Here is a 13,146-nt window from a genome sequence, read left to right as displayed (position 1 = left end):
CCGCCTCCTCCCACCCTGAGCAGAGCCGCCGAGGATGATAAACACCCAGGACAGGTAACGGCCCGGCCCAAGCTCCCCGCCCCCATCCTCCCCCTAAACAGCCAACCCCCACTAGGCCCGGTACCCCGACTGGGTCCTGTCACCGCCTCAGGCGGCCCAGCCCCAGGCCAGCCCCGAAACTGGGCCTCCTTCCTTTCTTTAGCCCCCTCCCTCCCTCCAGTCCAGCCCATCCCCCTCATCTGGGCCTCCTCGTACCCTAAAATCCCCTCAACCCGGACCCAGCCTTCCATTTGGGTCCCCTTTTTCCTGAAGCCCCTCCGAATGATGCCCACTTCCCCACACTAGGCTTTCTCCCGTAAACAGATTCCCTGAATTGGTTCCCATCGTCCCCAAATCTCTCTCTCTACCCCTGTAAGTCACCGAACCGGTTTGAATTCGCTTAGTGAAAATTGCACCCCAGCCAGATTCTTCGCTCCTCTGCCCCGCTCCCCGTATCTCCAGCCTTTAGTTCTCAGCCTGACCCAGTACCCCACTCATGCCCCCTGGTCAGGACTTAGAACGTTTTCAGGGTGCCCAGCCCTACAGGTTCATCTCTCCCTCCCTCCCTCCGCACCCCTCTCCCAGTTAGGCCCCATTTTTCGTTTCCCAACGTCATATCTTTTATCTTTCAAACACTTTGGACCTAATTTCTCTCCTTTATCCTGTGATCCCAATAGTGTCCTCCCAACAATTTCCTAAACGCCCTGCCCTCTAAACATTATCCACCAACTTGTTCTCTTACCCTTCTCTTATTTGAACCCCATGTTAGGATTATTCCATCACAGAACCCTCTTTCCGAGGCCTTGCACCTCAGTGTCTTCAGATCAGTCGCTAGGGCTAAGCAAGTTTCCTCACTCTCCAGTCCCAGTTGCCCCCACAAATTGGAGAGAGGCTGCACATCTTTCTGAAGTGAGCACTAGAGGATTTCCACACTTGGATCCTCTAACCTTCCTCCTGCCCAAACTAGACAGAATTGATTGTTCAATTTTCTTTTTCTCTCTTTCCAAGGCAGCCTTTCTTGCATCTCCCTCAGATATATCCCATATTTCTGCCCCAGATGCTTTTCACTGAAACACTTCCCCACTCTCAGTTTTAACTCTAGTTGCTCCTGTCTAACAGGTGGGCTCCTTCTGGAATTCAGATGGGTTCATTCCCATCTTCATTTTTAAAAAAAAAACTTGTTAGTGTCCCCTTTCAATCTTTGCTGCTCATTAGTTCCCCACACCAGCCCATTTGTCCTCAAATTTGACCTTCCAGCCTCTGCCCCTCAGTAAGGCCTCATTGTTTTGCAAGCAGACCCATGCCCCGTGAGTCTTCTTAAAAGGTGCCATGGTTTCTCCAAAGCTAGATTTTACTTCCTCTTACACATACAGCCTGCCTTACTGCTTTTCTTCATGTAGGGCTCCAACTGCCACCCGTGGTTCTTCTCAAGCTTGGGCTCCTTCACACTCCATGAACTCTTAACTTCCCATCTCTCATTTTTTAACAGCGCTATCCTTAAATATTCAGGCCAAATTTGCAGTTTTTCTTGCATCTCAGCGCTTTCTTGACCCTGGTTATACATTTGAAAAGTCAGTTACCAAGGCCCCCCCTTCACATATTGGCCGTGGTGTCCTAGAGTGGTGCCTGGTTAATAGCATAATTTTAAAAAATTCCCCAGGAAATTCAAATGTAGAGCTAGAATTGAAAAACACTTTCCCCAACCCCCAGGATTTAGCCTTTCCCATAATATTCCATTTGTAGGTATCAGCTTTTCTCTACTTCTAGGACCTAGTCTGCTTCAGGAATATTTTCATCTTTTATCTGTTATTGACTGTCCAGAAGTACCCTAGATACAGTACCTGCCACAGCCTCTTACATTGTCCTACCTCCAGCTGCTTAGCCAGGTTTTCCCTATCAGTTCTCAAACTCTGATCTGTTCCCCTCACTCCATTTGTTCTCTACACCTGGAAGGAAAGTTGTCCTGACTCATTATCCCTGATTCTTAAACCCTCCTTTCCTACAATCCCATGTTTTCCTTTTCTGAGTCTTTTCACCTCCATCCCCTCCTCTGCTCTTTGATTCTATCTTCTCTAACCCAAGTCTCTGGAGCTGGGAAGGTGGAGATGGCTTAACTTAGGTGGTGCTGGATGCAAAATCTCTTAACTGTAAGGAAGGCTGTGTGTGCTGAGGGTGGGTGGCAGGTATGAGAGATGAGAGGTATAGGACAAGTATAGGGGTAGAGGAAGCAGAGGAACCTAGAGCAGAACCTGCTTAAGGGGTATTCAAGGTGATTTTGTCTCCTGTTGTGTCTGCCACAGGGGCCTGAAAGGTGGGGCCTCTCAGCAGCTATTTTCTGGAGTCCTGAATTGGAAGTGATCTGGTGTAGATGGCCATTGTGTTTTTTGTTTTTTTGTTTTTTTTTTTTGCTATGTAGTTCAGTCTGGCATTGAACTCACTGTGTAGGCCAAGCTGGCCTCAAACTCATGGCAGTCCTGCCTCTGCCTCCCAAGTGCTGGGATTACAGACGTGTGCCATCACTCCAGGCAGATGGTCAGTTGCTTGCAGGCTGAGAGTTGAGCATTTGGGACAACCTATAATGGTCTTCACCAACTAAGTCTTGAGGGACCTAATTTTTCTTCACTTAGCCAGTGCTTACATGTAGAGGGGGTTGGGTGAGATCTATGATTCCTTCCAGCCTCCTAAGTGGCAAAACAGGCTTGCCTGTCTCCAGGGCCCTTGCTTAGTGTGTTAGTAATTCGAGGGGCTTGGCCCTGTGAGAGGCAGGTGGAGGGAGGAGCCAGCTGGCCTGCCAGGCCCTGGGCAGGAACGGGCCTTGGATCAGCCTCCTCCACTTTGGCCTGGGGGTGGGGTGGTGCTGTGTGCAGGGTGTCTGGTTTCTTTGAGTTATGGCAGTCCTGTTTCCATAGCATGTTTCCCAGCCTCCTCTGGCCTGCTTCAAACTTTCTAAAAGGAATCCTGGTAGAGTCCTGACTAGGAATTCCGTTAAGAGATAAGAGCCGGATGCTTTTCCAGTCTGTGTTCTTGGTGTTTTGTATCCGAAGAGAGGGGAGTTGGCTGGGAGTTTAGCTCTCATTGGATGGGGGATGGGTTTTCCAGCTCTAGTGGGAAGAAACTCGGGAGGTGGAGGCTTAGTTTCCTGGAAGAAGTAGTTGCGGAAGAGCTGGCAGTATGTTTTGAAAACAAGGCTCCCTCTTTCCAGTGTTCTGATTTGTACCTCCAAAATGTCAAAATTATTATTTATTTATTTCTGGTACTGGGATAAACTTAGGACCTTGTGCTTGCGAGGCAGGCAGTGGAAGCACTGAGCTAAATCCCTTCAAAATTCTTGATGGTCAGGGAGGGAAGACCAGTGCAAGCCCCTTTATTATGTTTTTGAACATAAGGTTTAAATCCAAGAGGAAGCCACACTTTGTGGTCTTTCTGCCTGGATTGGTGGAGCAGGGAGATAGTATCTCTCTGAGGCTTGTTGCTTGGTGACTTGCGACAGTACAGTATGTGGAGAAGCTAGCCCTGGCTTCATAGCCATGTCGCAGTCAGTCTGTGTGCTAATGGACTTTGGGGAGACATAGCCAGTTCTGCAGGTGGGTCTTGTGTGTGCCCATGGGCGTGGGGAAGCTCTTGGACAGGGCACATGAGCTATCCTGAACATTTTCATGGATGGGTTTCCTGGGTAATGGAATATCTTTCTTTTCCCAGAGAATTAGCTTTTGGTGACAAAATTATTTATTGGACTATGGCCTATTGAGCACGGAAGGTGGTGGAGTCAGTTTTCTAAGCTGTGCCTTCAAGGTCACCCTACAGAGGAAGAGAAACTTCTAGTATAGTGAGGGATCCCCCCAAATTGGAGATGCATTTCAGAAAGCAACGTAGACTAATAATAGCAATTCCTCATTCTGCCAAGAAACCCAAATTTAGCCTCAGAGCTGCTCAGAAGTATAAAAAAGGGGAATGAGGAGTGGGGTAGAGAGGAATGTTACAAATGTGTATTTCTAGAAAAAAGTAATTCATCCCTTTGAAACAGTGCAACATTGGTTCAAGTTAGTGCCATGATTTGGAAAGCTAATTGAAAGCTGCAGACCAGAAATGGCCAATTAGGTGAGCAAGAATTTTGTTATCTCAAGTGAACAAGACAGGTAGTTTCTGGTTAGCAGTAGCAGCAGCGTAAAATGCTTCATAGCCTCAAGAAATTTTCCTAGGCTTTCAGTACATATAAACAATGATGTAATTCTATCCTGGGAGGGAAGGCTGGAGACTGTGTGATAAGCTTTCTATACCAATCAGACTGAAGTACTTCAAGTGTAAAGTTAAAGTCTTATTTTAAAGCATGATTTCTTAGCTATCTAGCTACCCTTGGTATGTGGTGTGGCAGATGTGCCACTGTCAGCTGTGTGAGAAGCAATCCTCGGGTGGCACAGACGTTCTAGCTGCCATTGTACATGTGTTTCTTGTGAAGAATGAACCAAAACCCAATTTGCCTCAGCCTGTGATTCAGAGTGATGATGTCATTTTCTTATAAGCATGCTTAGCAAGTAGACTCCCTCTGGAAGGCATAACAGCCCTAGTGAAATGACTTATGCCTGGCATCTGCCCAGGGCCGCTTTCTTAGATGGAAAGGGGAATTGGCAGCTGGAAATAGGCCTATACGGTCACACTAGACTGGAGGTGGCCACCACCTCCCACCTTTCTTCCTATTTCTCTTTGGCTACGTGTTTTGGGAACCGTGGATTGTTCTTTTATGTAAGGATTAGTCATCAGAGATATTCCTAGTCTCCAAGTAAAAGCAGCCTGTATTCAGGAAGCTAGGACAGCATGGGTATCCATGAAGCAGGGTGTGAGCCATTAATAAGACAGAAATAAATGTAGAATACTGGGAATTTGGTTTTGTGAAGGTAAGTAATTCCAAGGCCATCTGATTCTCTCTGACAAGTAATAGAGATGAGGGGAAAAGGGTGCAGACTTGTATGGGTTGAGGTCATTAACTGAAGTGAAACTGATCAAAAGTGTATTGAAATGCCAGGCATGGTGATGCATACCTGTAATCCCAGCACTCAGGAGGCTGAGGCAGGAGGATTGTGGTGAGTTCGAGGCCAGCCTGGGCTACATAGTGAGTGTAAACCTGAACTGCATAGTGAGACCTTGCCTTTAAAACAAAACAGAACAACTTATGAATCATATTTGAATTCAAGCATTTGTTAGATTGTGTGGCTACAGAATTTTATGTTTAGTTTCAAGTTTGTGTAGCAGTCTGTACCCTGCTTTGTGCATACTAAATATAAAAATCAAAACCAACACAAAGTCAACTTGTTTTTGTTACCCGGAATTGAACTCAGGGCCTCATGCTTGCCAGGCAGGTGCAGTGTGGCTGAGCTACATCTCTGGTCCTGGAAGTGATTCTTTAACCAAAGGTCCTTTATCGAGAGATTTTAGGGTTAATTCTTAGATAATAAGTACCCTAGCGATTTAAAAATAGGATTGAAATTATAAAAATGTGATCTAGCATCAACATTTTCCAGGAATACATCTGCTGCATACACTGCCTGTTGGTAGCTAGTGTGTGAAATTAGGACCTGCTAAGTACATTTCAGAAGTGGTTTCACAGATGCTTTAAATTAGGAGCAGTAGGATGTAGTACAAGAGTAGCACGTGTGTATCCTCAGGAGTGTTTGCAAAGGCATGTCCTATCCCAGCTGAGGATAAAGGCACTAACAGACTGGCTCTCATCTCCCCTCTCTCCTGAGCTGCATGGATGCTGGATACTGACGCTTATTTCCACCATGATCTGTTTGCTCTTCTCCAAAAGCAGGAGCAGCTCAGTGGGACAGCTGGATCCAGTGTGATATAGTTGATGTCCTTAGCCTGATCTTTTCAGACTGAGAACTGAGTTTCTGTGGGTGGTGGTGATTAAATCATGGCTGCCTTCCAGTGGAGTGACCAGGATATGAGGAAGGATTGAAAAAAGCTGAGCTAGTTACAAATAAGACTAATAGGAATATGAAATGTCACCTAACTTGGACCTGGTGACAGAGAGCTGTGTTTAGAAGCCACATCTCTTGTGATTAAATTCTTCTAGGATTCACTGTTCCAAATGAAACCTTGATGCTGTACCATTTGAACACTAAAGTCAGTATTAGAGAAGACTGTTCCTGGGAAATTTTATGCTCCTTAATTTCTCTAACCAATATATGTACATCTTTTTGCTTTTCATTTCAGAAATGATAATCAGGGTTTTTTTGTTTTGTTTTTTGGTACCGGGGATTGAACTCAGGTCCTTGCGCTTGCAAGGCAGGCCACCGAACTGCTGAGCTAAATCCCCAGCCCCCAGAGTTTTTGAAATAAACAATTTGTCATTCATTTCAAGCAACTAATAACAAGTGCTTTATAATGTACAATGAAGATAGTTATTGTGATCTAAGGTCTACTACTATCCCACACTTCAGCTGTTTCTCTTAGAGAACTGGATTCCACCATGAGGTCCTGAAACATTTCTTCTCCCCTCACACGTTTTCTTCTGCAGGTTTAATGAGGAAGAGCAAAGCCTCTCCACCATCCTCTTGTGTGAATAGGGAAGTAAATGATGTGTTATCATGGTATGGGCTTCTTGCATTTATTTGAAGAGGAGAGAGAGATCAGAAACTCAGAAATGTCACAAGCTCTTAGATTAGTGGCAGACATAAGGCAAACTCCAGGGATTATGTGTAGGAAACTAAAGGAGATTCTTAACAACAACGACAAAGTAACCTACTGTATTGTGATTCCAGAGGCTTGCTCTTTGTTCTTGTTATTTCTTTGGTAAATTAGCAAAGGATCATGATGTTAGTTGGAATGCAGGTCAGGGGTTCAGTGTAGCTCGTGGGTGTAAAGATTATTTGGTGAATGCAGTGATACCTTGGTTCATGAACTTACTTCATCCCATGATTCTGGAAAAGATGGCCACCTTTGTGTTTGTGTGGGAAAGACTGCCACAGTCAGTCATGTTCTTTACCCGATGCAGAGTTTGCAAACAAAAACAAGATTTTGGGGCCAGGGATTTAGTTCACTGGGGCTGTAGCAATCGCAAGGTCCCAAGTTCGATACTCGGTACCAAAAAAAAAGGGCTGGGGATTTAGCTCAGTGGTACTGTGCCTGCCTTGCAAGTGCAAGGTCGTCCTGGGTTGGATCCCCAGTACCAAAAGACAAAAACAAAAAAAAAACCCAAAATTTTACCAGACACTTGTTTGCAAACTAAATTGTCCTTAAAAGCATTCATGAACCAAGGTACCCTTTAATTCCTTAATCAGGAGTCTGGCACCAGAATTTTAGAATTGTAAGGATCTTGGTGATCTACTTGTTTTGTGAACTCAAGTAATTCTAACATGCAGGGCAACATCACATCGATCGCCCAGTCCTTGGACGAGCTCCAGTGACCATTGCAAGCAAGCCAGCTTTTCAGTGGCCCAGGCTTCCTGATGATGTCCCCACAGGAACCTCAACATAGGCCAAAAATGGTCACTGGAGAATGAGAAAGGAGTCATATTGTGTGTGAAGGGTGTACTTTTCCATGGGGAAACCCCTTACCCTCGTCTTATTTTTCCTGACCTGGACACTATAGTTCTGCCTCTTAATATTTTATTTTATTTTTTGGTGCCGGGGATCGAACTTGGGCCCTTGTACTTGCAGGTGGCAGAACCACTGAGCCAAATTCCTGGCCCCCCTCTTAATACTTGAGAAGAGGAAATCAGAATTTATGTCTCTCCTTGAAATTTTTTAGCATAGTCCTCTATCAACACCCTATTAGTTGCTGCTGGTAAAGGTAACAGGAGAGGAGTAAGGATGCCCTGAGGTTTTCTAGAGAAAGGAGTATGGGGCGTAGGGTTTTTATCTGCAGATAGTGATCCTGATGCTGCTCCAGTCCATAAATATTGGCTTGGGAACTCGGTGTGCTTGGCAACTTTCAAGTATGCTTTTAGGCACCAGGTGAAATCCCTTGAGAGATCAGACACTAGGAGTGTAGTAGTGAGTTTTGGAAGAGTCCGTTTCTGTCTCAGCTGGAATGCTAATGGTTTGCTAGAGTGAGGGGTTCTCCTCAGTTGCCCCTTTGTTTTGTTTTTTTTGGGGGGTGCTGGGGATTGAACTCGGCCCTTGCGATTGCAAGGCAGGCAGTAGAACCAATGAGCCAAATCCCCAGCCCTAGCCCCTTTGCTTTTTTTTTTGTTTTGTTTTGTTTTTTTTGGTACCAGGGATTGAACTCGGGTCCTTGCACTTGCAAGGTAGGCCACTGAACCGCTGAGCTAAATCCCCAGCCCTCCCTTTGCTTTTTGTATCGTTGCCATGTGCTTTCAGTTTGTTTTCCACATAGAATAACCCAGAATTGGCATTAATGTAAGTACTTCCCACTTGGCTGGTTCAAGCTGCCAACATGATGTCATTAACCAGGTCCTTGGGGAGGACACACACTCGTGTGAACTAGCCCCGGCATACTTCTGCAGCACTCCTGTCCCCTGCCTTCCAGGTGCCCCGGCTGTGGGACAGGCCTGTTGCTGAGTCATGGTGTACATGCAGAGACAATTTATTTCTTGTCCTTCTTCACATGTCCTTGGCCTGGGGTCAGCCTAAGGAGCCACTAAATCAGATTCCAAGGTGCAGTGGAACAGACTAGAGCTTCTAGGTCAATGTGAAAATCATGGTCACTAGTAAGGGAGGTGATAGGAGGCTTCTGTTGGAGCTTTTTACCCCTTACTCAAGGTCCTCCTTCTGTGCCCTACACCTGAGTGTCTCTTCTGACCACATTTCTATGCACAGGTCACGAAGGGACTAGTGAAGAAGGGCAAGGAGGCCTAGCATTCAGTGCCAAGCCGGGCACAAACTCAGATACCATAATCTATGCATACTTCTGCTCTGGGAGCCAGAGTCTTGGATTTTGTTTTGTTCTTAACTCTTTAGAAGGGAGTTGGGTTCCTTCACTCCAGTGTGGTATCACTTGGAAAGTAGTCTTGGGAGTTCCTCAGGGAACTTGACCCAGTCCGCATGACTTCCCAAGGCCGGCCTTTCTTGGGCCTGAAAAAACTGTGGGCTTTGGGATTTTGCCACAGAGGTGGAGGCCTAGCATGCAAGCCAGAATGTTGTTCCTTCTGAGGCATGCTCAGTGCTGCAGAATTTGGTTTGGAGATCTTTTTTTCCCACACTGAGGATCGAACTCGGGACCTTGCACTTGTGAGGCAGGCGCAACACCACTGAGCTAAATCGTGGCCCAGGAGATCTTAGATCGATACTCCTCTGGTTAGACATGTCCACCTAGGCTGGCTCCCTTGGCTCTTTTGGGATGTGCTGTACCTCTTCAGCATGAGGGTTCCTTGAGAGCTGTTCACAGCAGTTCTGCAAACAAAAGCCTGAAGGACAGGGCAGTGGAGAACCCTTAGAACACTGCATAGGGAGAGCAAGGCAGGTGTTGGGGAATTTGGGCTAATGAAGTCCTGGTATTCACTGCTTGGTCTTCTTTCTCTTGCAGTAGTATTTTGCCTTTGAGTAACTGTCCCCAGCTCCAGTGCTGCAGGCACATTGTTCCGGGGCCTCTGTGGTGCTCCTGATGCCCCTCACCCACTGTCGAAGATCCCCGGTGGGCGAGGGGGCGGCAGGGATCCTTCTCTCTCAGCTCTAATATATAAGGTAAGAGGCTGGGCAGGGAAGCGTGGGCATCACTGCTCTGCCAGGGGCATTGAGCTCTGTCAGTCCTGCTGATCCCTGGGCCAGGCCAGTAAGGGGACTGGGAAGGACTTTTTCAACTAAGCTGCCACATAGCTTTTCCTGAATTCTAGATGAGGAGTGGGTTTTAGCACTGCTTTTGGCCTTTTACTCTGCTGAAAGATTGAGGCGTGAGACTGGGATGGATGGGTAGTAGGGTGTGTGAGTTCTAGTCACTTGAAATCATTCCCAAGGGAGATAAATACAGGCCCCTTGAGTCTACCTGAAAGCAGGCTTTGGTTGTTTGGGGCTGGAGCTAAACCCTCACAAATAGTTGTTTTGTTTTTAGTAGTAGTATGTGCTGCCAAAGTGAGCACAAATAGCATTTGTTTTTGATGTTTCCCTTTTAGGAGGGGAGGGAAAAAAATATGATGTTGGAGAAGAGCAAAGGTACTCAGGTCAGGGAGACCTGGGTTTGAATCTAGCTTTGCCATTTATTACTGTGGGAGCTTGGGTGGATTGCTTGATTGCTCTTGGCCTTGTTATCTCAGATTTGAAATTGAGATAGGAGTGTCTGTCTCAAGTGCTTGTCCTAAGGATTGTGGTAGTATAGAGGACACTATCTTACATACTACTTGGCAGCTAAGGAATACTTGGTAAACATTTTGTTATTATTCTTGCTTTTACCAACATCATCTGGTCTGAGCAATGGTCAGCATACAGGTCGACATTTCCAGCATGCTCTTTGTCTCGTGCTACTGTGAGATTGGCCGAAGGGACTCCTAGGGCCACCTGGCTTAGGAAGTAGATGATGTAGCCACAAACAGTAGCGATCTGGGCCTCTACCTGCTTTCCCGCCCAGGACGAGAAGCTCACTGTGACCCAGGACCTCCCTGTGAATGATGGAAAACCTCACATTGTCCACTTTCAGTATGAGGTCACCGAGGTGAAGGTCTCTTCCTGGGATGCAGTCCTGTCCAGCCAGAGCCTGTTTGTAGAAATCCCAGATGGATTATTAGCTGATGGGAGCAAAGAAGGGTAAGGAGCAAGTGGGGAAGGAGGCCCCCTTGCGGAGAAGGGTGTATGTTTTTTGGGGGATAACAGATTTGTAGAAGTCTTTGCATTCTCCCCTAGCTCTAGTTTTCCTAAGCACATACCATTTTGTAACAGGTTATTTTTAGGCAGTAACCCAGGCCTGCTGTAGGTTCTAATTATTAAAGTAGATCATTACCACATTAATCAAGTGCCTACCAATTAATAGCCCCTTAGTTCACACTTCCTAGCAGACAGCAGGTTCCCTTTAGCCCATCCTACAGTGGCCAGGAAGCTCAGACACAGTGGGCTACAACTGGATTGGGCAAGGCCTTCTGTGCAGCCCAAGTTCTCTGCCTGCCCCCACCTCTTAAGGAAACTCATTGGCAGTGATCCCTGAAGAACTGTCTTCTCTCTAGATCCCATACCTTATTAGTTAAGATGGTTAGTGTTTGAGATGAACCGTTATAGGAAGAGAGAATTCAGTCACATTTTTCTCAGGGAATGTGGCTTTTCTCTTAATACTGGGATCATAGAGTAATGAAATGAGAACTTTCTCCCTGGAGCTTCTATGTTATACTGCTGTTAGGCTCAGGAAAGCCCTGTTTCTGGGGGAGTGAGGTAAGAGGGAGGTCTGGGGAGGTTGTGGTGGGCCTGAGTAGTTCCTTACTTCCTGCAGATTGTTAGCACTGCTGGAGTTTGCTGAAGAGAAGATGAAAGTGAACTACGTCTTCATCTGCTTCAGGAAGGGCCGGGAAGATAGAGGTGAGTAACTACAGCAGCCTGAGACTTACAGCCCAGAAGCTGGAGGGGTCTCATACAGTCAGGGGGACTCTTGATTTGGCCTTTTGAACCCTGGAAATCAGGGCTTGTGGGAGGCGCCCAAGGGTTGGTGAAGGTGATGGTGAACCTCACAGAGATGAGCATTTAAACTACAACCCAAAACTCACTGTGTCACAAAGTGCCAGCACTGCAGTTAAAGCTGAGTACTGAGATTTCAGTTTAGAAAAAACATCTCCTACATCAACATGCTTTGTATTAAAAGAAAAACAACAGGTGTGCCATAGGTTCTCACCATTGGCTAGTGCTTGTTCATTTCTTTGGGGTTTTCCCTTAAGTTGAGCCTTAACTTGTACTTCTCATCAGATTCCTTTTTTTGCTCTATCTCTTACAGCTCCACTCCTGAGGACCTTCAGCTTCTTGGGCTTTGAGATTGTACGTCCAGGTCATCCCTGCGTCCCCTCTCGGCCAGATGTGATGTTTATGGTTTACCCCCTGGACCAGAACTTGTCCGATGAGGACTAACGGTCATAGAGGATGCTTGCCCAAGAGCCACAGTGGGGGAAGAGGGGAATTTAGGCAGCCCTGGGACACAGGAGAGAGCTCCTTCCTGTCTAGGGAAGGATGCTGAGGGGTCCAGGGTAAGGGTTGCCTACTGTGTTCTTGGAGCTGACTTGTTGAAATTGTTTTCCATAAAGAACAGTATAAACATATTATTCACATGTAATCACCAGTAGTAAATGAAGAGGTTTATGAACTGGCATTAGAAGCTTTTTAAACTGCGCTGTGTGACGTGCTCTATCTAGCCTAGGGGAGGGCATTGCCTAGAAGGGGAGGGAGTATCTGGGTCCAGGGGTGAGGCCTGGAGGGCTGGTGGGCAGCACTGTCAGGCTGCAGTTCCCCTGCTGTTGGGCTTTCTGTTTCAATTTTTAAGACTATGTATTTTCTTTGCTTCCTGTCACCCCAGGGACTTTGAGTATAAGCTTTTGGCTCCTGGGCAGTGTCCTTGGGTTGTTTTTGACACCTCACTTTGGCTTCTCTGTGTGCATTTGTTGTCTGGCCTGGTGTAAGCAGGTCATGACCTACGGTTCCTTCTTTACAGTTTAGTGTTATTCTGGCATTTGGTTAAGCTGGCTTAATCTGTTTAATGTTATCTGCATTTTAAATAGAGGCATTGAAGTTCACTCCCACCACCAGGGCTTTTTCACGGGGGAGGGTGCCTGGGCCTTAAACACTAGCCAAACTTCAAGTCTCAAGTTACCGCCAGGAGTTTTTTTCTCCTATGGCCCAGGTCCCAAGGTCTCCTCCTTAGGGTCATGAAGAACAGAGAGGAAAAATAGCAACTCAGGGCCCGGGAACTCTGGGGAATCTGTTCTTAGGGATGGGAAAGCTCTTCCTGGCTGAGCACAGTGCTGCCTGCCTCCCCCAGCAGGTTCTGAGCAGTGCCTGAGACCCTGCTCTGCAGGGCCAAGGGGTAGGCCTGGGTATGGCGGTGACCTGCCCCTCTGTTTCCACTGAAGAGTTTGATCTAAGGGGAGAGGAAAGGGGGAAGAGATCACATCTGGGTGAGGGGAGTGAGGGTGTCAGGGAGGCAAGTGTGTTGTGTTACTGTGTCAATAAACTGATTTAAAGCTG

The 13,146-nt window shown here is 46.7% G+C and overlaps 1 protein-coding gene across 1 annotated transcript; it reads left to right on the top strand.

The window, feature by feature from the left end:
• The first annotated feature begins 6 nt into the window (after positions 1-6).
• Oaz2 (ornithine decarboxylase antizyme 2) lies at positions 7-13,146 on the top strand. Its single transcript, XM_033756021.1, is given in 6 exon segments — positions 7-54; positions 9,527-9,602; positions 9,604-9,684; positions 10,562-10,737; positions 11,411-11,496; positions 11,906-13,146. Coding segments are annotated over 6 exon segments (570 nt in total). The 5' UTR covers positions 7-34; the 3' UTR covers positions 12,037-13,146.

This window comes from Fukomys damarensis, unplaced genomic scaffold, assembly GCF_012274545.1.
Source record: "Fukomys damarensis isolate Sample0158 unplaced genomic scaffold, DMR_v1.0_HiC HiC_scaffold_25, whole genome shotgun sequence".
Classification (NCBI taxonomy): Eukaryota; Metazoa; Chordata; class Mammalia; order Rodentia; family Bathyergidae; genus Fukomys; species Fukomys damarensis.
This window is presented reverse-complemented; position numbering and strand designations above follow the sequence as displayed.